Source organism: Pteropus alecto, unplaced genomic scaffold (genome assembly GCF_000325575.1).
Source record: "Pteropus alecto unplaced genomic scaffold, ASM32557v1 scaffold78, whole genome shotgun sequence".
NCBI classification, from domain to species: Eukaryota; Metazoa; Chordata; class Mammalia; order Chiroptera; family Pteropodidae; genus Pteropus; species Pteropus alecto.
Window position 1 is genome coordinate 6635918 of NW_006443124.1, and position 24800 is coordinate 6660717.

Genomic DNA, 24800 nt, shown 5'->3' on the forward strand with positions numbered 1-24800 from the left:
CATCAGCACTGCCCTGTGCCCTTGGTTTCAGATTTCTCTCACAGGGGCAGGAGTTAAAATGAACAATTTCCTTTTATTTTATACTATAAGACTGTAAAATGGGACAATTTTTGAGTCTTACCCTATTTTAGCCATGCCAAGAGACTTGATTTTGAACTGTCAGAACCTAAAGACACCCTACGTGACAGCACTTAGAAAAATTAGCTAGCAGGCTTGGCAGAATTTCTCCCCAAGTCATCTGCATCAGAATTGCCTGGGGTGCTTATTATCAAGGCCAGTTCCAGGACGCCATCCCAGACCTCAAGAATCAGACAATCTGGGAATCTGATTCTGATGCACTATAATAACATAGGAGCTCCTCTGCTTGAAAGCAACAGATTCTCTTTGCTCCTTTCATATTTTATTCTTGCCATGTTTTGTTTCTTGGGAGTATGTGGGAGAAATTCTCAAGAATGTGTAACAGGCATAGACTTGTGTTTCTGGGCATAGAGTGAGATGGGGAGGGGTAGGTGGAGCTGGGAAAAGGTGTGCCAACTCAAATATTGTCCCATCAGGACCTGGAAATTTTGCTAGGAGGCTCACAAGGATATGCTCTGTACTACAGAACATGTTTCAGTTACCCCTGCTCCAGGCTGAGGATCCTGGTCTTATGTGATAGGGCAGAGATTAACAATGTTGGTGCAGAGGCTAGATAAGACAGAATTGGGCCAATTCCAGGGGATTGCTGGAATTCCCCTGGCTCCAGAAGATGTCTGTAACCTGGGAAACCCTCGGAGAGGGAAGAAAAGGGGAGGGAGGTGAGACCTTGACTTCAATCAGGGCCTAATAACCATAGTAGGTAGGGAGGGGGATTCTTTATTGTCCATGATTGAGGGAGGGGTCAGAAGTTGGAAGGAGAGCCAAGGCTTGGGAATTCCACGATATCAAATCTATTGCACCCACCTGATCAATGGATGGTGATGTCCGCAAGTCAAAGAAGAATTGTATCAGGGCTGGAGGTAGTGCTTCCATTCAGTAATCTATCCATCCACTCTTCTGGGCAAAGGCTCAGCCAACACCCTTCCTGCTTCACACACAAAGCAAGTCAATCAGGTTGACTCCTACTTACCTTTTCCAACTTGTTTTTTCCACCTTTCCTAAGGCCCTGGGTGGATTGGGTGTCCTCTGTGCTCCCATAGAGCACCATGCTTGCTCATATTATATAATATAACACTGTGTTGTAATTTTTGGCTTACATCTCTTTCTCCCCAACTGACGATCTGCATTGTTGTGGTCAGCTCAAGGCCTCACATTGCAGACAGATGCTCACAAGCCCACAAGGACTGCTCCAGTTGAGCATGGACCCTCAAGGGGCTAGCACCTCAGGCCTCCTACACAACAGGTACAGACTTGGTCTGGATGGGAACCTTAGATACCAGGCAAGCCTCCTGCCCATTCTGTCCCATGTTCTGGAAGCTGCCAAGGATGGCAGCTCCAGCTGGCAAGTAGTGAGATTTCTAACTGGAAGGATTCTTGGCTTGAGAACTGGCCCTCGCCTCTTCTAGGCTTTTTTTACCACTCTCAGGTTTCTGGGGACATGGAGGATGGGAGGGAGAGGCTGAGTCAGCTCCAGCTTTTACTGTTTCCTAAAGGCCTCGTGCCTACCCTTTATCTCCCTCAAGTGCATATGGCAGGAATTCCCAAGAACATAAGATTTTCCCAACTCTTGGTAGAGATGGGGAACAGGGCTGGCTGAACATTTTGGAGCCAGAAGCATGCCTCTATCATACATGTTCTACCCCTACCTCTGGCCTTTTGTAGCTTTAACTAACCAAGATAAGGCTGCAGCTCACCAGATTGAGAAGGAATAGGCCCAGAATCAAGAAGAGGAGACCCACACCCAGTCCTCATAAAGAATTCACTCCAGTGACACACAGTGGGCATGACTCTGATCAGAATATCCTTGTCCCTGTAAAAGCCCCTCAAATTCCCCAACAGGGACGTGACGGCAGATCTCTCCCCCTAGCTCAGGAAAGACATGGGCAACCGCAGCTATTTTATTTTCCTTTTAATTTTTCTGCAGGATATACACCACATATCCCATGGGCAATAAAGCGCATTCAATGTGTTTATAAGCCAAACAGTCACTTTGTTTAAGCAAACACAAGTACAAAGTAAAATAAAACCACAAAATAATGAACTGCATGTTCATAACATACAAAAATTGCCGCCTACTCAGTAGGTAACTACAACATTCCAACTCCTGAATATATTTATAAATGTACATTTTCAGTTAAAAAAATAGACTTTTGAGAGTTCAGATTTTTAGATTTTGTTTTCTTACATTCCAGAAAACTGAGGCTCAGCCCAGTCCTCTTCCTTATTTTGCTCCCAAAGCCTCCCCCGAATCATCACTCCTGCCCCCCTTAAGGCTAGAGGTGAGCACGTTCCTCACACTGGCACATGTCAAGCCGTCAGCAAGGCGCATCACACAAAAGGCACCAAGACGTGAAACTTTTTAAACCAAAAGGACGAAAACAAAAACCACTTTCAAAAAAAAAAAAGAAAAGAAAAACCAAACCATATTTTGCCACATGTGAGAGTACAGTCGGGCAATATTTACAAAAAGGTTAACGGAACGTCACTCTGACACATGCTGATTAATACCGAAGGCTGCTGTTTCAAAAAAAGCTTCAAACTTAATCATCACAGCATCATCACAAAATAAAGGATCACCATTGGTTTGCTTGGCTTTTCTTTTTTTTTTCCCCCCAAAGTGAGGACCTAACTCCAAATAATACAATAGAATTTTCAAATTATCTTCACATCAAGAGTACCCCAAGAAAAATGAAATCCATGGCACAGACACTGTACAAGGGTGCAGGGCTGGGCTCTGAGAGGCCCAAACCCCATTTTGCCAACTCGATTTTCTAGCATTGAAGGGAGCAAGGGGTCAGGCGTACGGTGGAGATGATACTGAAATGATATATCCAAAATCCATGCAAATCAAGTTCTTTGGATAGAAGTGAAGAACTTGCACATGGCTGTTTCAGGCAGCTGAAGTCAAAGGGAGTAGGGGAGGAAGGGAAAGTGGGCAGAAAGGATTGTTGGCCAACAGACCTTCCACACTGACCCTGGGGTCAATTAGAGGGGAGGACTGGCTCTGAGAACCTCCATCTGGCCTAAGAGGAAACCCTCATAAGGCCATTTCCTCCTCCTGTCCTTTAAGTCTCTTGTGTTTCTTTTTCTCCTTTTTTCCCTTTCTCCCACTTTCCCTTTAGCAAATTTCAATTGTCCTGGGAGAAAATGTTGTTGTCATGTCCGAAAGCCCTGTGGAGGCGCTGAAGGAGTTGGTGACAGATGAAGAAGGGAAGCTGCTGACTTGGGCAGGGAAAGCAGGGGGAACAGAGGAGTATGTGGTGGCCACTGAGGGTGAGGGGAAACCACTGTGCACAGGGGATGGGTAGGTGGAGGAGCCAGGAGAAGAGTAGGAGGTGGGCACAGGTGATGGGTATGAAGTGGTGGCTGAGGATGGGTAAGAGGTAGTGACTGGGGAGGTATAGGAGGTAGCCACTGGCGAGGAGTAGGAAGAGAGGGAGGGGGTGGCAGAAGAGGCCACAACACCTTTGTCTGCTTTTTTGTCCTTTTGCCGCAAGTGGATCTTGGTATGCCTTTTGCGTTCATCGCTCCTGGCAAATTTCCTCCCACAGATGTCACAGGCGAAGGGCTTCTCTCCTGTGTGGGTGCGGATGTGAGTGGTGAGGTGGTCACTGCGGCTGAAGTTGCGCATGCAAATGCGACACTGGAAGGGCTTCTGGCCAGTGTGGATGCGAATGTGGCGGGTGAGCTCATCTGAACGGGAGAAGCGGCGGTCACAGGACTCTACGGGACAGGCATAAGGGCGTTCGTGGGGGGGTGTCTTGCTGGGCCGGTTAGGGTATTTGCGCATGCGGCTGGGTTTGATGAGCTGGGACTGGTAAGTCGTGTTGAGAGCCTTCAGGTCTTGGGAGCCGGACTGTGTGGCAAAGGCCTTGATGGTAGAGAGTGGAGTGAGTGAAGGCTGCTGGGTGCGGCTCTCCAGGCCCTGGAAGGGCTTCTGGTCTGGGGTGCCTAGGCCCAGGTCCCCCTGCTGTTGTGGAAACAGATAGTCAGGAATCATAGGGACCTGGAAACTACCCTTGGCAGCAGGGTAGGCAGGAGGTGGGTACTGGAGCGCAGTACCTGCCGAGCCAGGATAGGCCTGGCTCTGTGGCTCAGGGAAGATATCAGTGTTAGGCGTGGGAAAGGTGGGTGCCGCTGAGTAAATGGGGCTGCTGTCACTGGATTGCACCGCACAGCTCAGGGGTGGACTCTGAGAGGCTGAGGATGAAGAGGAGGCCGCTGGAGATGGTGCTGAGGATGAGGTGGCCGGTGGGTTGGTCATGCTCACGAGGCCGCTGACCAGGCTGAAGAGGGGCTCAGGCCACAAAGTGTTGCCACTGTTGGGCGCAGGCTCCAGAGAGAAGCGGCCGGTGTAGGTGATGGGGGGCAGCCGGGTGGTTTGGCTGGGGTAACTTGTCTCCACCAGAACCTTCTCGTTATTCAGAGAGATGTCAGGAAAAGACTCTGGCAAGACAGAGAAGGAGGAGGCTTGGTTACTGGAGAGCAATCACTGGAGGACGAGGAGGACCCAAGCTGCCAGGCAAGAGGTCGAGCCGGCTACCACTGACTGCCGAGCTGGTTAATAATTGATAGCAGCAGATTGCAATGTTCCTGGACCCGCTCCAGCGGCAGAGCCCATTTCAACAACAGCTGACGCAAATACGGAGAATCCCCCTCCACTGCAGCTCCTAGCGCTCCGCAGTGGCGGCTGCGCGGCGGACAGATTCCCGCCGGCACCCCGTTGGCTATCGCTAGTGCACGTTCCCTACTCTGCCAGGGCTGCCGGGACATCCCTGGCCAAGGGTCAGGGTCCATCCTTGTGGCCAGGCGGCAGGCAAGGCAAGCCTTTGGGTGGGGGTAGGGCCGCGCGGCCCTGCTCATCAAAACAAGCCCTCCCCCCCACCTCCACCCACCCACGCAGCCCCGGAGCTCTCCGTCCAAAACAAAAGCTCGCTCCTCTGCGCACCGCTAGGGACTAGGAGGGTGGAGGTGGAGGCGGAGGCGGATGTCCCCAGGCATCCCTCTAACACATGACCCGGGGGATGCGAGGAATTGAAGGGAAACCCCACTTGCAACCCTGAGGTCCAGGAGCACCGCTGCGGTGAAGGGAGCGCAGCAAAGGCCACGGAGGGAGGACTGAAAGCTAGGATGGTGGCGAAGGGGCTAATTCTCGGCGTAGGCCACCGCTTACCTGAGGTCAGGTGCTCGTAGGGCTGCTCACCCGCCTCCCCTTGAGGGTTGAAGGCGCTGCTGCTGCTGCTGCCCCCTCCACCTCCACCGCTGCTGCCGTTGCTGCCACCGCTGCTCCCCTCGGGGGCCCCGGCGGCACTGAGGAACTGGGGAGCCCCGTTGCTCAGCAGCATCATCTCCTCCAGTTTAGGATAGTTGTCCATGGTGGGCGAGTGAGGAAAGGAGCCGAACGGGTCGGAAATCTGCAGTGGGGACATCAGCTGCATCTCGGCCTTGGCTGCGGCCATCCTGGACGGGCGGGCTGGAGAGCTGGTGTTGGAACGGGTGGGTGCAGCCCCGGGCTGGAGCTGCGGGGAATACACTCGCGGGGGCCTGGCCGGGTCACATGCGGGGCGCGGGGCACACTGTGGAGAACGCAGGTGGGGTCCCCAGGCTTGCCCTCGCCGCCGGCCGGTGTGGACGCGGCGCTGCTACCCAGGCCCGGGTAGGGGCCGGTGCTGGGCGGCGGAAGCTGGCGGCGGTAGCTGACGGCGGCGGCGGCGACTCCCCAAGTTCTGCACGCTGGGATCTCTCGCGACTCCCCGGATCCGCCTCTATTTGAAGGGTCTGGAAGGGCGCGGGCCCGCCTCCGTCGTGACGTACATGGCCATATATGGGAAGCAGGAAGCCCTAATATGGCAAGACCCGCCGGGAGGACCCGGAGTGACGTGAAGCCCCCTATCCCAGAACGGTGGGCACCACTATCCCGCACCCCGGGCTTTGCGCCCGCTCTCGCACCCCGGGGACCCAGTCCTCAAGAAAGCCTGAGGCTCAAGCAGCAGCTGGGGACTCGCGGGCTCAAGCTGCCCCAGAGTTCCCGACTTTGCCCCCGCCCCTTCCCTCCGCCTTCTTCCCTCCTCCCAGAGCCGGAAGCGGCCAGGCCATATCGGGCCGCTCCAAATTAGGCGCTGCCCAAATAAGGGTTGTTCCGGCGGGGATCCTTCCTGCTCCTTATATGGCGTTTCCGGGTCGCTGCTTGCTGCTCCCTGGCTCTCTCACTCCTCCCTGGTTCCAAGCCGGGAGCCCGAACGCACGCCAAAGCGGGGGACGCCCAGGCAGGGAGGGCTCAGGCGCGGAGCACTAGGCGCACCGTGCGTGGCTCAGGCGGCTCCCCGGCGGGGACTGGACTGGGGAAGCCCGGCCCTGGGCGGGGGCGAGGGCGAGTCGGGCTGGGGTTCTGCCGCCGTCATCCAGTGCCCGCCCGCCCACCTCTGGGACCGTGGGAGCGGAGAGGGAGCGAAGGGGAGGAGTGGCTGGGTTGGCCGGGGCAGAGGCCGCCCAGGAGAGGCGGGGCCTTGACCTGGTGCCTCGACTAACGGCACGGTGCCTTTCCAGGTGTCACCGGGGAAACTGAGGCTAGGAAATAATAGCCAGATGGTTCCTGTGCGTTGCGGTGAGCTCTTGCTTCTCCACCATCTGCCAATAGGATGTTGGAACCTGGGGATCCCTCTGCGCCTCCCGGAACCGAAAGGCTGTTCCCTGGTCTCCTCTGGGGAAGAGCCCACCTTTGGGCGACCAGATGAGGGAACTTGGTTGCCCTAGGAGAGACCTGAGTCTTTTTCTCACCGGAAGCTGGTGGTCCTTGTGGTGGTGGGAGACTTCCCCATCTTTATCCAGAACAGGTGGAGGTAGGGTGGGCAGTGCGTGAATCTGAAAGGGGGGCTTCCTTATGAGCTGTCTGGGGACCCCAGGCTAGCACGAAGAGAGGACCTGCTCAGCGGCTTGGTGCTGCCCCCTGGAGGCCCCTCTCCAGCTTGGTTCTCGGATCCCCCGGCCAAGCGGACTTTTCCGCAGCCTTCTTGCTCCCCCTCCCGGCTCCTGTGCTGGGCGCCGAGCCAGGCCGGGGGAGCCTTAGACGCAGTGAGCGCGAACTGAGCAGGCGCTGCAGCCTGGGCTCTCCCTGCAGTCCCTGGGGATCCGTCACCGCAGAGGCGACTAGACTCGGGGCGGGACAACACTCTTCTCCCCGAGTTGGAGGTGGGGGTGTAGGCGGGAATGATTCCCGCAGGTCTCCCAGGAGCCGGACGCGAACAGGGAAGCCCTCCCCGTCCTTTCTACCCCGCAGTCAAGTGCGCGCCCCAAAGAGAACAGGGATTCCGGGAGCGGAAAGCTCCAGCACTAGCTCTGAATCCAGGGGAGGTGTTGTTTTTCTGAATTTGAAAAGGAAGCATGAAGTGTGCGTGTGGGAGAGTGCTGACGATACCTAAAGGGAAGGAGGCAGGTCAAGGTCTCCATGAACCCAAGCAGCCTCAGGAGGTCGGGGTCAGGGGGTTTGAGTGAGGGTTGAGAATGGGGTTGTAAATCTCTTGGACTTCATCCCTCTGTTTCACACCCCATCCTCCAGGACATTTTATTATAAAAATCTACTTAAAGAATCCAGCAATGAAGCAGGACTTCTTTGTCTCTCTGCTCTACGTCTGAGCTCCCCATCCCAAGTGTCTAGGGCAGGGTAGGAGGCCTACTCTCAACGCCTACCTATCAAGTTGTCCGTTAGGGACAGGAGTGATGTACCCCTCTGAGGCCTTCTGCAGGGCAGAAAGCCAGGCTAGGCAGGGTCAGATGGTCCTGTGTCTGAATGCCCATTTTACCACTCCCTGGTGGGATACCTCAGCCAGGCTTTTTGTATCTCCCTTTCTTCAACTGTAAAATAGGGCTAATGTTAATGATACTCACATGGAAGGATTGTTGTGAAGACTGAAACTTACATGGACTGCCTTGCATCTGTGGAGTCTCAAAGCACAGTGCCTACCTTGCAATTGGCATTCAACAAACAGTAGCTATTGTTATTTTCAGAGGCTTTTGACCCACCCACAGTTCACCCACCCATCCTCAGCCTCCAAGCAAACCCCAGTGATCCGTTTCTGAAAAGTTGTACAGAGAGGGAGAAACATTCTGTTTCTAACACAGAGGACCTTGTCCTGAAGAGCTCATTCGAATCCTTCTTGCTACAGCAGAGCATCATTTCTTAGAGCAGAAATTTTCAACCTTGACTGTGCAGCAAAATCACTCATGAAGCTCTGACAAAGAAAGGTTTTACCCTAGACCAACTGAGTCATAATCTTCCTGAGCTTGTGAATGCCAGAACTGAGCAGGCACCTCATTCTAGAATCCCTTTTCTGTCCTTGGAGAGCTACCCAGACCCCAAGAGCACATCCTTCTTCTCCAGCCAGAGCAAGCTGGTTCTCATTCATTCTAATGTGCAAGCTGACCTAAGGTATTGTAAGGTCTTCACTGAAGCTGGGCTCTGGAAATCCTTATAGTCTACATTTTTGTTTTGTGTGCCCAATATCAATTCCCCTTTCTTTTTATAACTACTCTCCAGCCAGCGATTTCTTTTGGGGAACCATTCCAATCCATGTGGTTGGGGAGGATAACCCCATCCTACATCTCAGAGTGGGTATGTCTAGGAAGCTCCAGTCTAAGAGCATTCCATCTCCCTTAGCCATGGCGATTGAGTTAAGACAGGCACATGACTCAAACCAGGCCAATGCGAATCACTTCTGGGACTTCTTCTGGAACCCTTGAAAAAGAGAAATTCTTTCCCTGGTGGTACTCAGCCATTGGAGCTTGAAGGCTATCTTGCCATCAGGACTGGAGAGCCTACCTGAGACTGAAGCCGGAGCAGAGGAAGTCAGAGAGAAGAGCTCTACCCACAGAGACTAAGTCTCTGGATACGCCTGGGCATTTTAGTTACGCAGACCAGTGAATTCCTCTTTTATTTAATAACAGAAAACAAGCTCGTTTCAATTTCTGTTACAACCCAGGAGGTTGATTAATACAACAAAAACTTTTTCTTAGGACTAACCGTGGGCAAGACCTGGGAATAAGGCCTAAGGCATAGGCCCCCATCTCTAAGGAGCTTATGGTTGGGTAGAGGAGCCTGAATACCATGTTACACAAGAATTAAGAATAGGAAGCAACCCCATTAGCCACCAAAAGTCAGTTACCGAAGGTTCCAGGGAACTGAGAGGAGCGCAGGAATGATGAAGAGATTTTGGAGGAGAAAAAACATGAAAAGGATCAAACTTTGTGGTGAGGAAGTGAGAGGTACTTTCAGGTCGGGTCTGGGGGTACGGTGGCCAGGAGAGTCCATGTGTGGCCTGTCTGGGAAAAATAGGCCGGAGTAGAGAGGGTTTCTATTGGGAAGTAGTAGGAGAGAAGGTTGAATAAAACATTAATTCTTAAAAAAAAAAAAAGTATTTATTGGCTTCTGCTTGTATCAGACTTGGTGCTTTCACAATGGGGAAGGCAGAAGTAGTTTGCCCTCCTGAAAACCACTGCTCAGTGGGATAGATGGAACTAAAAAGGAAAATTTCACACTATGATAATTGTGACATACTAGAGAGGTGAAGAAAGGCATCTCAGAGGAGGTGACGTTTCTGCAAAGATACAAAAAATGAGAGAAAACCAAGTCTGCATAGAGGAGTGTGGTAGGGAGAGCATTCCAGGCAAAAGGGACAGCTGTGTAAAGGGAAAGAGGTCTGACCACGATCAGGCTGGAGCTTCAGGCTAAGGTGTGGGCAGTGAGAATGTTTAGGGCTCAACTGTATACCTCCACTCTCGTCTCCCTTGTTCTGACCTCCACAGCTCACAGAGAAGAGGAGTTGGCCTTCTCAGCCCTGCCCAGCCTCCATGATGTATGCCCCTGGAAGGCAGCTTCTGCCCAAGAACATTAAGAGGAACTGGCTCAAAGCCCCTATACGCTGCCCAGACCTACGCCCTCTCTGTGATGGGGCAGTCAGTGAGAGGGAAGGCCTGAAAGCCTCCGTCCTGGGTAGGGTTATGCTGCTGGCCTGCCTTCTCAGCAGCAGGGCTAGGGACACCTGAGTTTTCCCCACACTTCTCTGGTCTGTCTTTTGGCAGTGGCACACTTCTGTTTGCTATGACTGGGGGGACAGGAAGGGGAAGAGACATGCTAAAGAGAATTGTCCCCTTCCAAGGAGCCAAATCTCAACTTGGGCTTGTGAGCACCCAACTTGTGACAAACAACCAGGATAGGACAACTAACTGGCCTGGGGCCTAAAGGAAACCAGGTTGAGGCAAAGGAAGGCTCTGAGCCACTCCTGCACCTAAGTGCCCATGGGGCCTCAGGCTATGTTTAGGGATGAGTCTGGGACTCTCAGACATTGCCCGCCGGATGACTGGTGCCAGAAGCCTTGGGAAAGGAGAGAGGCCCTTGGAGGACTGCAGGTCTGAGCTGCTGTCTGTGCTCAGATTTTCCTTGCAAACAGGGGTGGAGGAGGAGGCAGAGGTGAGAAAAGAACCGAGCTTGTCCATGGCAGCCCGGGCTCCAGGAGAAAGACAGTGGGAACCATCATGTCTCAGACACCTGACCCAGGGCTGAGCAGCTTGCAGATCTCAGAAGAAAACAAGCCCCTTTTTCCATTGCCGCTTCCTTCTCCCCAGCCCCAGGCTACGTCAGCACCCACATGTGCTGCTCAGATCGTGGTTTGCCACGGCTGTGGCCAGCCCTGGGGCTCAGGAAGTGACTCTTTTTTTGGTTCTGTCTGGGGCCTGTCACACTTTCCGATGGCTGATAGGCTCTGCTGGAAAAATGGAGGGCCTAGTTGTTGATGGGTCTGGAGGCAGCTCTGCTCCCACCTCAGGGAGGGTCTTGAGAAGAAACCTGAAGAGGCCAGATATAGGGTGGGACAGAAGGTGCACTGAGAGGATGGGGGGAAAAAGAGACAGAGAAAGACAGGGGATGTGAGAGAATCATCTAGAGTGTTGGAGTACGCAGTCATCTTATATACTCCAATTACACGTGGGGGACTGGGTGCCAGATGTAAACCGAGTCCTAGGATAGGTGAAGGCAAGTTCTAAGAAGGGCCCATGCAGAGAAGGGCTCCCTTGGACTTTGAAGAGGGTGCCTGGCATACTCCGGATGGGCCCCAGGGGCTGTTGGGAAGAGATCATGGAGGACTTGGCCCAGGGTTGGGGGTCTGCCTTAGAGAGTTGGGGTCTAGGCTATTATCCTCAGAGTCTCCCTGAGGAAACAAATGCCAGACAGAGTTAGGTTAGGCCTCAAGCGGAAGACAGTGGGGCATAAAAACTTGGGGAGGTGGCACAGAGGGTCTGTTAAGGGCAGAGGGAGTGGGTGGAGGTAGGTGAACACTTAGATAGGGCTCTCTAGGTTCTCTCTGCCCCAGAGCGCCCTGCAGATGAAGAAAGCAACTGCCGTTGTCCTTGGACATCAGTCTCTACGTGCCCTATGCTGGGTGACCTCTTTCCCAGGCTACGGCTGGCAGGACCCTGGGCTTAGAGGACAATCCAGCCTGTGGTGAATTCTTTGCTCCCCCAACTCCCAACTGAATGTGCAGCAAAGCAGGCTGCAGAAATCTCTGGAAGCTCGTTAGGCAGGCAGAGGGAGGGGAGCGTTACATAAGAACCCACTGATGTGCAGGAAGTCTAGAGCAGCCTTTAGATTAGAAAGGCAGCGTTCCCATCCAGCCCAGAAAGGCAGGAATAGCAACAGAGGTTATTTCTGGCCCCTAACCACCGCCCAGAGCTGGGGCTGCTCAGCTGGCGGCGGGTGAGCTTGAACTCTGTAGACCTGGTGTGAGGGGGAGGAAGGGAGGGGGCAGGCAGCCCCTGGGGTTACCCAACTCTGACACTGGCCTCACCCCTCACCTCTACCTCCAAACACCAGGATGGAGCAATCCATGGCGTGCTTGTTTCCTCTAATTTTTCTTAATCTCTAGATGCATTCTCTCACTCCCCCTACCCCCAAGACACATTTACGATGTGACAGGCTCTGTGCTGAACACTTGACAGACATTTGACCTCACAATGCCTCCCAATGCATTCTCACCCCCATTTCATTGATGAGCAAACAGACTCAGAGAGGACAGGAGATTTGTTCAAGGTCAGAGAGCTGGGCAATGGCGGAGCCAGGATTCCAGTCCAAACACTGACTTCAGGACCCTCTAGCTAAAGCCCAGCTCATACCAAGAACTGTTCTCCGGGGTCCCATAATGAGTCAGACAAAGCTTTCACCCTACGGGGATTCTTGAGTCAAGTGGAATAGGGGAAACAGACATGTGAACAGATCATTTCAATTCATTCATTCAACAATTATTTATAAAACATCTACTCTTCTCTCAGCATTAAAGATTCAAAGAGAGGTAAGAAGGGTACTCCTTTTGCAGTTCACAGCATAGTAGGGGACACAGACTAGTAAACAAGCCAGTACAACACTGTGCATGGGGGAAGCACGGTGACAATGGGAGCCCCTAATCCAGCCCCCACCCACTGAAGTGGTTCCCAGGAGGTCAGAAAGCCAACTCGCCATTTTAAAATAATGTCAGGAGGCTGGATGGAGAAGACCAGTGGTGAGACCAGCCAGGAAACCATGCAAAAGTCCAGGAAAGAGGGCGAGGGCTGGATGCATCAGCACCAGCTGTCAGGGGCCTCCCAGTTAGATGCAGAGAGCAAGAAAAAACTGACATCCAAATTTGCTGACGGGCAGGTCGGCCCAAAGTACATGCATTTCCGTTGGTACAGTGGCAGTAGTGTGGTTGGAGAGACTGGAATGAACGGCCCTCTATTTTTCCTTCTCCAGCCGTCCCCCTACTCCACCCATATGGGAACCCTGTTTTAGGGCAACATCAGAATGAGTGACTGAAGAGGAAGCTGGCACTCGTGACCAGAAGGAAGAGCTTCCATCCAGATTATCACACTAACAAGTGGTGATAAGAGGGATGGAGAGTTAGTTCTTCTCCCTAGGAATATCCGCAGAGGGGCCTTGGCTTTGCTCTGGGCAGAGGCAGTACTTGTGCTCCTATCAGCAGGCAAAGAGAGGGGATCTTTGCAACTCATTGGACCCATTTTCGCTTTGGTTCAGCTGCAGAGAGAGCCATCATGGCAGGATGACTGTGTCTTGAAGCTGACATTGGACTCAGTGTCTTTTAAAAATTTTTATTGTGGTAAAATACACATATTTTAACCATTTTTAAGTGTACAAATTATTCAGTGGCATCAAATACATTCACGGTGTTGTGCAACCATCACCACCATCCACTTCCAGAACTCTTTTATCATCCCCAAACAGAAACTCTGTATCCATGAAACAGTAATTCCCCATCCTGCTCCCTCCCCTAGTCCCTGGTAACCTCTGTTATAGTTCCTGTCTCTACGAATTTGCCCATTCTAGGTACCTCACGTAAGTGAAATCATATTTGTCCTTTTGCAACTGGCTTATTTTACTTAACATAATGTTCTCAAGGTTCACACATGTTGTAGCATGTGGCAGAATCTCATTCCTTTCTAAGGCTGAATAATATTCCATTGTATGGATATACCACATTGTGTTTATCTGCTCATCTTTTGATGGACATTTGGGTTGTTTCCATCTTTTGACTATAGTGAGTAATGCTGTTATGAGTATTAGTGGGCAAGGATCTATTTGTGGACTCTGTTTTTGTTCATCATCCATCTCAGCTATCACAAAGAGGGATTAAAATTAGATTTAAGAAGGACTTCCTGGTTTCCTACTACCAGTGACCAGCAGCAGCATCTCCCTCTTTGTATAGTTTTGATAATCAGAGTCTCTTCTGCCACCCTTAATCCCACCCCTAGACTGGGATAATGGCTGCACTGGGATAGGAATGAGGCTTTCTAGAGGTCACTCTGGGGTCATGGCTCTGGATGATTTATTTTTAGAAGCCGGGTGGTGAGGGTTTCGTTGTCTTCTCTTGGGCTCTGGGTATGTTTGCCGCCACTCCCCACCCCAGGCCCAACTTTCTCCTTTCCCTGGCAACATCCAGGCTGTCTCCCTTTTTCTCTCCCAGGCTAAATTAGGAGTGTGAAGCTGCTCTTCTTCCCAATTTAGCTTTTGAATTAAAGTGAGAACTGAATGTGGCTGGAAAGCTGACTCCCATCTGTGTGTGTGAGAGAGAAAAGGAGAGCAAGCGAGCCTGAGCACATGCCGGGGCAATCAGAGGGAGGGGACTGATGTGGGCAGCTGCTGTTAACACCGACACCCATCCTCAGGTGCAGGCAAACAGCTCAGCAGAGGGATGCTGAGGTTTGAAGGCTGGTGTTTTTCCAGGAGTGCTGCAGGGACATCATTCGAACGTTCCACAAAAATATGCTGAGTGCTTACTACATGTATGCCAGGCACCAAACTAGACACTGAGGAAATAGTGGTGAACAAGGTAGACCCATTGCCTATGCCCCAGCTTTCAGTGTGGTGGGGAAATAGGCAATGACCAAACAGAATGATATGCACCTCAGGGAGGAAGAGCAGGATGCCACAGGGGCCTGGAGGGAGTGGAGTAGGGGAGTCACATCTAAGCTGATACTTGAAGCACATGCAGGAGCTGACCGCGTGAAGCAGGAGACTGAGAGTAGTTGGGCAGAAAGCACTGCGGAGATTTGAGTGGGTCAGGCTTCTACAGACAGTGCTAGAATCAGGTGTGCGCCACCCAAGAGGTCTCAAGACCATCCAGCTCCTCCTCCAGCTCCTCTCTCCTCTCCTTCTTCCAGGGAGAACAAAACTAGATGAAGTAACCTAGGCCAGAGAAGTCGGGAGCACGTAAGTCTCTTCTGCTCAGGCTCTCAATAGTTGAAGTGGGGAGGCAGGGAAATTGCAGGTCTCCTTCTGAGTCATCACTCAGAAATCTGGACCTAGCATGTCCAAGGTGGACATGGAACAGAGGAAATGGGATCTCAGTTGTATAAGAGACATAGGAATCAAGAAGGATCTCTGCTTGGTTTAGCTTACCCCATACTTCCCAGGGGGCCGGATGAGTCAGTCTCTGGGGACCTTTCCTATTCTTACTTGATAGGAGTGAATCATGATTCTGGCTGAGATGGGAACAGGTCGAAATCTTGGCAAAGTGAGACCTTCAGTTGGCAGAGACAGGGAAGAACTGTCTGGGGGCCATGCATTTCTCTGTCAGTTCTCAAGTTCCCCAGTGACAGGCACAGCTAAGGGATCCTGGTGTAAAACTTGCCATCAATATTTCAGGAAGTATTATTTATTAATCACTCATCTGGTTGGGACAAAGAAGAGGGTAGTTCATTAGGGATACAGGGCTGGTGGGGTCAGTTTGGGAAAGAGGTTGGAGAAAGGTAGTTAACTGAAGACCCCCAGCCTGGGCTCCTGCAAAAATACCTTGAGATTCGAGGGTTTAGGGATTAGGATATCTTTTTTAGCCCCACAGTACCTGAGCTGAAAATAAGGGAAGGGGCAGGGGACAGGAAAAACTGGGGCAGGCCTGGGACTGCCACTGTGGCCATCAGGGAGATCATATCCAGGGAATCTTGCAGCCAGGTGAGCATCCCTTCTTCTGGGGTTAACCTGCCCCTCCCAAGTTCTCTAACCCTTGTCGCCCCTTGAGTCTCTCTCTCCAACTGATCATCAGCTCCAGAAGCCTCTCTAGATGCCATTTCAGAAGCCTAGGTTGGGTACCTTGGGCTGTAGGGCCCTCCTTGGGTCAGCCTGGAAATTTTCCTGCTCCCAGATGTGTCTGATCCTTACCTAATGGGAATAACTGCCCTATGGGTCTGACTTCCTATGGGGTGTGGGCAGGGAGTGTGCACACAAATTGATCTTGGTGATTGTTTGAGAATCCATAGCTGTCCTATCTACTTACAAGAATGCTTTCTTTATAAACCTCTAATTTCAGGGAGTGGGGCATGGGGCATCCTGTTCACCAGAACTTAAGTGGACTGGCTGCAGGAAATATTGTCCCCTGCTGGGGCCAGGGAATCCCACACTGGGAGGGAGCTGCGCCACCTAGTGGACTTTTTCCTCCTTGCAGGCTGCCTTTCATCGCTGCCTCCATCCTAAATGTGAGATAAGCTCTCAGGTAGAACCCAAATGACTCTAAGAGTTGAGGTGCCTTCCTCCTCCAGGAAGGCCCGACCCAGCTCAGAGAGGGAAAAACTGGGGGAATTTTGGAGGGAGATGATCATGTACTGGCTGAAATTTAAGGTAGTCGAGGAGCTAGCCCTGGATTTTGGCCTGGAAACTGTCTCTCTCTGTTACCCTGGATGCCACAGATGTGGGGACCATGGCCCAGAGCCCCCAGTGCGCCTGCCTCCTATGCCTATCCCCCTTTCCTCCAGGCTGAGCAAGGCTGGGCTCAGTTCTGCTGATCAAGGAAAAGCTGGCACAGGCTGGAGCTTCTAGCTTTTCTCTGACGTCATGGCCTGGAAATCCCATTTTAAGCAGGTTCTCTGGGTGTGGGGCACACAGATAAAAGGGAAGGGAAGCCAGCTGAACCAGCTCCAGGCCTGAGGCCATTCTAACCAGAAACCTCAGGTCTGGAGGGCTGTCTGGTGTCCCCAATGTGGTCTAGGTGTGACACACAGCCCCTACTCCAAAGCTAATTCTCTCTCAGTGCCCACTGGGGACCCAAGCAGTGATCAAGCACCCTCCATATAGCTCTAGCCATACATCTCTGTTCTGACCTCTCTTCCCCACTCCCCTTGCCTATAGGGATCTACTGAGACAGAGGGGAGAGGGCAGATGGTCCCAGGGAATGAAATAGCAAGGGGTCACCTAGACCCAGATGTGTCCCACCAGCTTCCTCCTAGGAGCCTTTCCACCCATTATTTTTGTCACCTTCCATCTCTCGTCTCCTCCCCTGCACCACAGGGGCCAGGCACTGTGCCGAGTTCTAAGAAACTGAATGTTTCCATGGCAACGGACAAATGAGCTTGGAAAGCTGAGCATGTTCCTGTTGACACAGGGAAACTCAGATGTTCATAAAGAGCCTGGCAATGCAGAATCTGGCAGTGACCTCCTTAGCTACTGGTCACTGTGGGTGCAAGTGTGTGTCTGAGTGTGTGTGTGTGTGAGTGCGTGGTGCGTGTGCGTGTTATACTGCAGATGCGATTTAGGTTAGAGAGGGCCTAACCTGGTTTCCTGACCATATGGTAGCTGCTAGCATGAGACTGCAGCATATTACTCTCTGGAGATCTTCCTAGAACAAGAGAGTCTCTCCCCCGATACTTCCTCTTCTTTCTGATAGAGGAGGACCCATTTGCTCAGATGCCGGTGGTGAAAAGAATGACTTTGAGAAGACTGATGACTGGAGGATTCCAGGGAAGGTGAAAAGGGTATCGCACACCCCACCTCTCCCGCACCCTCAGTTCTGGATGTTCTTGGCCAGCTGGGCTCAAGTGTGGCAGGAGGACATACCCTGTGATGCCAGGAAAGGGAGAGGAAAGCCTGGTGTAGGGGCATTTTGCCAACCTTGGGGTCAGAGCCTCTGAGTAGGTGCCCCACCCCCGCCCGAATCCACACCCCAGCCCATGCTCAGCTTCCTCCATTTTCCTTCCACAAGGCTGAGCTGTTCTTTCTCTGCACCGTTCCCTCTCCCTCCCCCTTCCCTCTCCACTCTTTTCCTTTATCTTCTGATGCTGCTTCTACTCCCCTAGCATATTCTCCCTTCTCCTGAGTTCTGCCTTCCAAGGTCTCATCCTAGCTAGTTGTGCCCCTCTGCCCCTGGTGGCCTTGGCTCTACCTCCCAAGGGCTCAGAGCCTAAGTCCTGCAACCTCCTTCTTTTCTCCAACCTAGTCCAGCAGCTCAGGGCTCGGTCCCTCCCTTCTGGGGCCACATGAACCACCTATTTTGCACTAGTCCTTGGGTACCTGTCCTCCTTGTCTGTTCTCAGGGTCAGACATGAACCATGGGACTGGTTCCCCATCTCCATCTGTTCCTTCAACCCACTTGTCTCCTCCTTTCAGAGTCTCTGGCTCACAAGCTCCCTCTAACATTTTTTAGCCTTGCTAGGCACTGTGGCCATCCAGTCCTCCAGCTCTACCCAGCAGTCTATCCTCCCTCCCCTGGAGGCCTCATCGGGGTCTTTATCCCTAGAGCTTATACCTGGCACTTTCCATGTGTATCGGAAAGTCCATTCAGGGAGGGGGGCTCAGGGCAGGTTTCTGAAGGACAAGAAATCCTTGAGAGTTGGGGCCCCTAGCCCATCATAAGTCCTGGTCCATTCTAGTCCCCTGGCTCTATCGTGAACCCCCAAACCACTCTCCCAGACTGAACCATCTCAAGCCTATTTCTTACCTTGGAAATCAGAGCTCCTGGGGTTCACAGTCTGACTTCTTACCCCTCCCTCCCACAGCTTTGGTCCTGCTTCATGCTTCAGGTCCTTCCCCCCTGTGGACTAGGTGGGGCGCAAACAAAGCACAGAGGCTAGAATAAATGAGGTGCCGGAATTCGGTTTATTGGCTCATCCAGGGCCAAAGGTCCAAAGAGCATCTACTTTCCACAGAATTAGGAATCCCTTGGCTCCTAAATTTTTCTTCTTTACACATCCCTCCTGGCCCTGACAGAAGTCATGGGCAGAAGCTGGGGCAGCGAGTGGGCTCTGATGGGTCTGTTCACAGGGGGCCTAGTCTGCTTGGCACAGGAAGAAGATCATGGGGGAAAGGAGGGTGGGCCCCCAGGGGAGGAGGAAAGGAACCACCTCAGCAGGGGCCTCTACGGTGGGCCTTGCCCCAGTCCAGGGGCAGGGCAGGAATGAGAGGAGGCGAAAAAGGATTGAGGACGGGGAGCGTGAGAGGTCCCCCCCTGGAGCCCTATTCTCTCATGGGCTGGGGTCCTCTGAGGCTCAGAGGCTAGAAAGGAGGGCCGGGGTCGGGGGAAGGGACAGCTGGCTGCGGGGCTGATGGTGGGAGATGGTCACTGCTGGAGAAAAAGTCTTTTACACTCAACACCCCCATGCCCCAGCCCTAGACCCAGAAAGATACAAACACACTCTCACACACACAGTCCTGGAACCCCACCTCTTTTTATGGGCACATGTAGCACACAGCCCTACCCAATGCCCCCAGTTGGCCTGGCCATCCTGGTCATTTAAGCACACACTAAGTCTCTGTCCTCCATTCACAGCTGTGGCCTGGAGCCCCTGCCCAGGTTCCCAGAGGCCTTCCCCACTCCCTCCCTTTCCCAGGTGCCTTCAGGCCCATCTCTGGTCCATCTGGGCTGTGACTGCACCCCCATCCCCACCCCATGGAGAGCAGTAGGTGCATGTGAGGACCTCAGAGAAGTGGATGGCCATGGTTTTTAGCAAGGCACTGGGTGGGCGGGCAGGGCTGGAGCAGGGAGAATGGTGGTTCAGGCTCTGAAGAGCCCTCACCTCCTTGGGTGGCTTAGTCCTCAACTCCTGCTCAAGCCTCTGCCCTCAACCCCCCGCAGCAGGACCTCCCTCCTCTTTTCCAGGCTCTTCCAGAGGAGTGGCCACTGGGCAGGCACCAGAGACAGCCATCTGAAAGGCCCTAGGGCCTGAGACACGTGGGCTACGGGCACAGTGTGGAGCAGGGGCTCTGCAGCCTGTGGAGCATTGCGACCTCAAGCTGAGTCGCCCCCAGCAGAGGTCTTCTTCTTGGGCCGGGTCTTCGGTGTCTTGGAAGCTAGTGGCTGTGGGAAGGAGGGAGCAAAACAGAGGGCTCAGCCTGGAGCCACCGCCCCTTCCCCATCCCTCCAAGCTCTGGCCTGGGCTCTCACCTCAGCTTTGGGTACTTTTTTGATGGATTTGACCCTCTTAGGGGCCTTGTCTCCCACATCATCCTCAGAGGTCTCTGTCCGGGTATCTGCCTGGTTCGTGCTAGACCTTAAACTCAGGGCAGGGTCATCTCCTGCTTGTGGGGAGAAAAGAACAGAGGGTTCCGGGTATCTCTCTCACCTGGCCACCTCCTTGCCCTTGTGTCCCCATGCCCAACCCTGGGCCTTGCCTGTACCTAAGTCCTCTATGGTGTCCAGGAGGCTGCTGGGGCTGGGTCGGAGGCGGCCGTCAGGGCCCTGCAGGGGCAGGGTATCCTCGTCCCGGATCAGGGTCAGGTCCTGCATGCTGAAACTTCGGAGCTTCTCTGATAGCACCCCCTGGCCCTAGGGTCACCACCACGCACCGGGAGAACCGGAGGAAGGGGCGGGGTGGAGACAGAGGTCACCATAGGGCACTGGGCAGCCACTGGGCTCAGTGCCTTTCCCATACTGTCTTCACCCAGTCCTATGGCAGCACTGATAGGCTGGGGCCACACTTTCCCTTTGGAAAGATGAGGAAACTGTGGCTCGAAGAGTAAAAGTCGCTTAGCTTGAGTGTGGTAGAGCCAGGAGTGGAACCCTGAGCTGCACCAGCCCCAAACCTTCACAGTACTCAGGACAGGGTGGATGCAAAAGGACCTGCCCAGGGGGATGCAATGAACAAGGGGGGACCCCAGGAGCTTGGGTCTGTGCTCATCTCACCTTGGCAGCAGCAGTGACCGCGGCATTGGCGGCCAGGTTCAGGCCTCTCTTGCCCACCCTCATCATGGTCTCATAGCTCTTGTCTCGGGCCTGTGTGATGTACTCGTCGATCTCCTGAGGGGTTAGAGGAGAAGGAGGAAGAGGTGAGGGGTGGGCCCTGCTGGCCAGGCCCTGCCCTGCCCTTGTTCACACCTGGACAAAGGCACTGCCTTTTGCAGGAGGCCAGGGTCCTACCAGGTCACTTCAGGCTCTGGCCACCCACAGGGAGGGCCAAGAATGTATGTGGCTGCAGGCACTGGGCTGCCTTGGCCTGGGGGGCTGGCTGGGAAGCAGAGTAGGGGCAAACCTTCTCCTTGTTGGACAGTGTCGGGTGCACGAACTTGCGGTAGAGTACACTGGAGCCCTTGGTATAAGGGGACAGCAGCCATATCACAAAGGCGATCTTGAGCTCAAAGTAGAAGGGGAACCTGTTGAGGGGACAAAGGTAAGAGGCAGAGCCTGGAACAGGGAGTCAGGAGGTACGCTGATCCTCTGTATAACCTTAGCTGGCCCCCCACCCTTTAGTGCATTGGGGTTACCATGTGATCATTCCTAATCTCAAGGAGACTGGAGGGTATGGCTGTGACCCTAAGTGGGAAGGTGAGAAGTGAGCCCAGAAGGAATATCCCTCAGCAGTGGCTTCCTGGCTCTTTTCTCAGAGTCTCAGCCTTCTCGACCTGACAGAAGACCACCCACTCTTCTGTCCTGGGGTCAATCTTACAGGTCTACTCTTGCATCCTTATCCCCTTCTCCTCCTTCCCTCCCTCCCACAAAGATGAGCTTCTCTAGCTGTGCTCTAGATCCCAATCGTTGCCGCCATGACATGCCCCTTGCTTTTAAGGATTGTTCTCCATTACCCACAGTTCCCTCTCTGGCCACATACTCCTTCATGCAGTTCTCCTACATTCTCACAAAGCCTTCATCAAAGCTCTCTCCTTTGCTTGTGTTAGTTAAGAGGCAACTACACTCACTGCCCTCGATTTTAACCTACTTTCTTTCCTCTGCTAAAATTATTTTTCTCAAAGACTTTAGACTCTTGTACTGCAGGTCCTTGAATATTCACTCAACATCATTTTGTTACTATGCTCATGAGGTGAGGTAAGAAGTTAACTCTTATCTGTATCAATTAGTCTGTGGTGAAATTAGTTTGGTTATATATTACCGCATTACTGCTCAAAGTTGCAGAACTTATCGATGACTTAGTGAGGATTTACTATAATCTACAAATGCAATGATCTTTTATCTTCTACCTCTCTGTAAAACTCTCTTCTTTTGACTTCCAATGTACTGTGCTATGTTGGTCCTCCCTTCCAACAAGCATTTGCCCATTCAATAAACATTTTTGAGTGCCTGCTGTGAATATACAGATGATGAAGACATTCTTTGTCCTCTAAGTGTTCATACATAGTCTAGTAGAGTCTAGAAAATGTTTTTAAAATACAAGCATCCAATGTGTTTAGGACTGACTCATTTACAAATAGGAGAGCTGTCACTTGCCCAAGGTCTGGCAGAAACAGCTTTCCTGAATTCTATTGTGGTGCTTTGGCTGCCACCAGAAAGAAGTGTAGGGGGTATGTTTGTTCTTATTCTGCTGATCAAGCCAGGCCTGAATGGGGCGGGGGATATCTAGACCCCATGAAACTGTGGTCTCCACCCTGGGTCTCAATCTGTTTGGCTAGCTGTTTAGAGAAAGTCAGAAGCCCTGGACCCCAAGATACAGGGAGGGGATGCTGGACCTCACCAGGAGAGTATGATATCTGTGAGTGTCTCAGCCGTGGTGAAGAAAGCAAAGACGATCCAGTACATCATCCATTTCACCTGAGGGCAGAGAGGGCAGCGTTGGCTGGGGCCTGGGGAAGCCTCTGGAGGTTTCTATGGGGAAGGAACACTCAGGACCTAGACTTTGCCTAAGGGTCACACCAGGACATGGGGAAAGAAATACACAGGAACCTCCTTTGAACCAGGGTCTCGTTAGTGCCAACAGTACTGATACAAAGTCACCCCATCTGTAATGTGACCCACAGTCCTCCCCCTATCTCTGCATGTGGGCTGGATGGGAGATGAAGGGTCATACACACTCACATATTCCTTCACGTTTTTTGTCTTCACGGCCTTGTAGGAAGAATAGGCTGGGTACAGGGTGCCAAAGATGAGCCTAGGGAGGCAGGCATGGTTACTGGGCACCTCGGCCAAGAGGAGTGGCCTCTCCCTCCCAGCTCTGCATCAGTCCCTGGGTAGGTAAGGGGAGAAGGGACAGAACTCCAGAGTGCCACAGCAATTGGTTCGATAAACTCAGGTCAGGGGTTAAAGTCAAAGCAGTCAAGACTCGGGTGATACCTAAGCATGGAAGTACCAGCCAACTAGGGTGATGCCCCTTTCCCCTTATTTTTCTCCAGCCCTTGAGACACAAAAAGACCCAGAGGGTCCAATGTGGTCCCTTCAGTCATGATCCTTGGTTATGCACAAACATATATGAGAGTGTGGGGGCGTCTAGTCACTGCTCTGGGGCTGTCTTCTCTAGACACCACCATGTCCATACATACCCATCTGCCCTCATCCTCTACTTCCCATCTCAGAGCCAGGCTAGATAGGGCCAGGTCCACAAGAGAACCTGAAACTGCCTAACAGGGCACTCTACCTGGCAGTCAGAGGCATCACTGTGGCCCTGGAGACCTGGAGAACAGAGGACATAGGGACAGGAGGCCCTGGGAAGGGCAAAGAGGTTTATTCCCCCATGTAGACACTCTTGGGACCAGGCTCAGGGTACGGTCCTAGGCTTGAGGATCTGGCTGGAGTGGACTTGGTGGTGACCCCATTAGAGCCCACATACAGGTCACAGGTGAGAGTATGAGAGGACCAATGCCCTCAGGGAACCCTTGTAAACAAAAGGGAAGCAGCCACTCTGATGGCCGCATGGAATGAGACTGCTGGATTCTCTCTGGGGTGGCATGGGGGAGAGGAAGGAAGGAGACTCCGGTGGGTCTAGAGGAAGCCAGGACACAAGCACATGACAGCACTGAATGGGAAGAAGGCAGCAAGGAGGGGATTCTGGGGTGTCAGTCCCCCATGGTCGAGGCTGAAAGGCAGAGTCCTGAGCTGGAGCTGAAGTTGGCTGAGCCCTGGGTGGAGCCCCTGCCAGGCCCAGTCCCTGACAGTGTGGGGGTAATGCATTTCCACATGGATCCATCTCATAGGGGCAAGATAATTCCCAACTGGCCTTTGGAGATGGGGTGCAGGTAGAATCCTCAAAGACAAAGTCTGGGGTTGTGGGAGCAGGGTTCCCTCCTGGAGCCCGGGGGAGGTGGGAGGGACATAGCTCAGAGACGTGGCTGACCGCCTGGAATGAAGGCCACCTAATGCCCTCTTCTCCACGGCTTTCACAATCCCAGGCTGAGCACACATATCCTCTCCCCATTACCTCCCACACTTTGTCCTCCAAGCATCTCTACTTCCTGATACCCAGATGTTGCCCGCGGGGGTCCTTCAGAGCATGTGCCTTCATCCCTAACTCCTGACAGTCAGTGGAAGAGGAAGGAAGGACGCAGCCCTTTGGGGAGGCCAAAGCTGGGTCCTAAGCTATGGAATGACAAGGCCCTGCTTTGCTCCCCACTCTTCCATTAGCTCTCTCCCCCGAGGGAGATGAGAGCCCAGGTCTAAGCAGCTCCTCCAGCCCAGAACTGGTAGTGGGGGAAGAGACATGCCCACCTTCCCTCATAAATCAAGCCGTGGCGCTAAACCCCTAGAATGAGGGAAGGCGAAGGAGCAGGGAAATTAAAAATAAAAAGGGTGAGAAGCAAGGCCTGCCATGCTCCTCAGTATTCTTTCCAGTCCTGGGTCCTGCACTTCCATGTCTCCGGGGAACCCAAATAGGGATGACGTGCCTTTTGGTGACTGCCGTATGAAACCATGGAGTGGTCCATCCCGGGCTTCAATATCCCTAACACCCATCCCCCATCCCTCTCCCACTCGGCCGCGCCCGCTGCCGCACTCACACCACCAGGCGAGAGATGATCCAGGACACCATGGCGAGACGCGAGGCGGGGACCTGGTCCGGGCCGAGGATGCAGCTGCCGGAGGTAGAGCGGCAGCGGCAGCAAGAGCCGCAGTAGCAGCAGCAGCCGCCACGGGGGCCGCGGAGCGCCGAGCCGCCGCCGTTAAAGGGGAGGTCCCTGCCGCAGCAGCGGGCCGTGGGCGGTGGCG

The 24800-nt window shown here is 53.1% G+C and overlaps 2 protein-coding genes across 3 annotated transcripts; both read right to left on the bottom strand.

Moving 5' to 3' along the window:
- Positions 1-2032: 2032 nt before the first annotated feature.
- On the bottom strand, positions 2033-5891 carry EGR1 (early growth response 1). Its single transcript, XM_006923063.3, has 2 exons — positions 5312-5891; positions 2033-4584 (listed from the first exon to the last, which is right to left on the bottom strand). The coding sequence occupies exons 1-2, from the start codon at positions 5595-5597 to the stop codon at positions 3257-3259; spliced, it is 1614 nt and encodes a 537-aa protein (XP_006923125.1). The 5' UTR covers positions 5598-5891; the 3' UTR covers positions 2033-3256.
- Positions 5892-18530: 12639 nt separating this feature from the next.
- REEP2 (receptor accessory protein 2) lies at positions 18531-24800 on the bottom strand. 2 transcript variants are annotated; one of them, XM_006923065.3, is made up of 8 exons: positions 24593-24800; positions 22683-22755; positions 22342-22418; positions 20908-21028; positions 20562-20675; positions 20057-20198; positions 19824-19954; positions 18531-19736 (listed from the first exon to the last, which is right to left on the bottom strand). In XM_006923065.3, exons 1-8 carry the CDS (start codon positions 24622-24624, stop codon positions 19668-19670), a joined length of 759 nt encoding a protein of 252 aa, XP_006923127.1. In that variant the 5' UTR covers positions 24625-24800; the 3' UTR covers positions 18531-19667. The 2 variants fall into 2 exon arrangements, with proteins under 2 accessions (XP_006923127.1, XP_006923126.1); XM_006923064.3 differs by having other exon boundaries at positions 20057-20204.

What these genes read in the sequence shown, in the direction of transcription:
- EGR1 (XM_006923063.3), bottom strand. Translation starts at nt 5,597, where the DNA reads ATGGCCGCAGCCAAGGCCGAGATGCAGCTGATGTCCCCACTGCAGATT. An exon ending in CTACGAGCACCTGACCTCAG is followed by an intron (nt 4,585 to 5,311) that starts GTAAGCGGTGGC and finishes CTGTCTTGCCAG; the next exon opens with AGTCTTTTCCTGACATCTCT.
- REEP2 (XM_006923064.3), bottom strand. Translation starts at nt 24,624, where the DNA reads ATGGTGTCCTGGATCATCTCTCGCCTGGTGGT. An exon ending in CACTGTCCAACAAGGAGAAG is followed by an intron (nt 20,676 to 20,907) that starts GTTTGCCCCTAC and finishes CTAACCCCTCAG; the next exon opens with GAGATCGACGAGTACATCAC. An exon ending in AAAAAGTACCCAAAGCTGAG is followed by an intron (nt 19,737 to 19,823) that starts GTGAGAGCCCAG and finishes TCCTTCCCACAG; the next exon opens with CCACTAGCTTCCAAGACACC.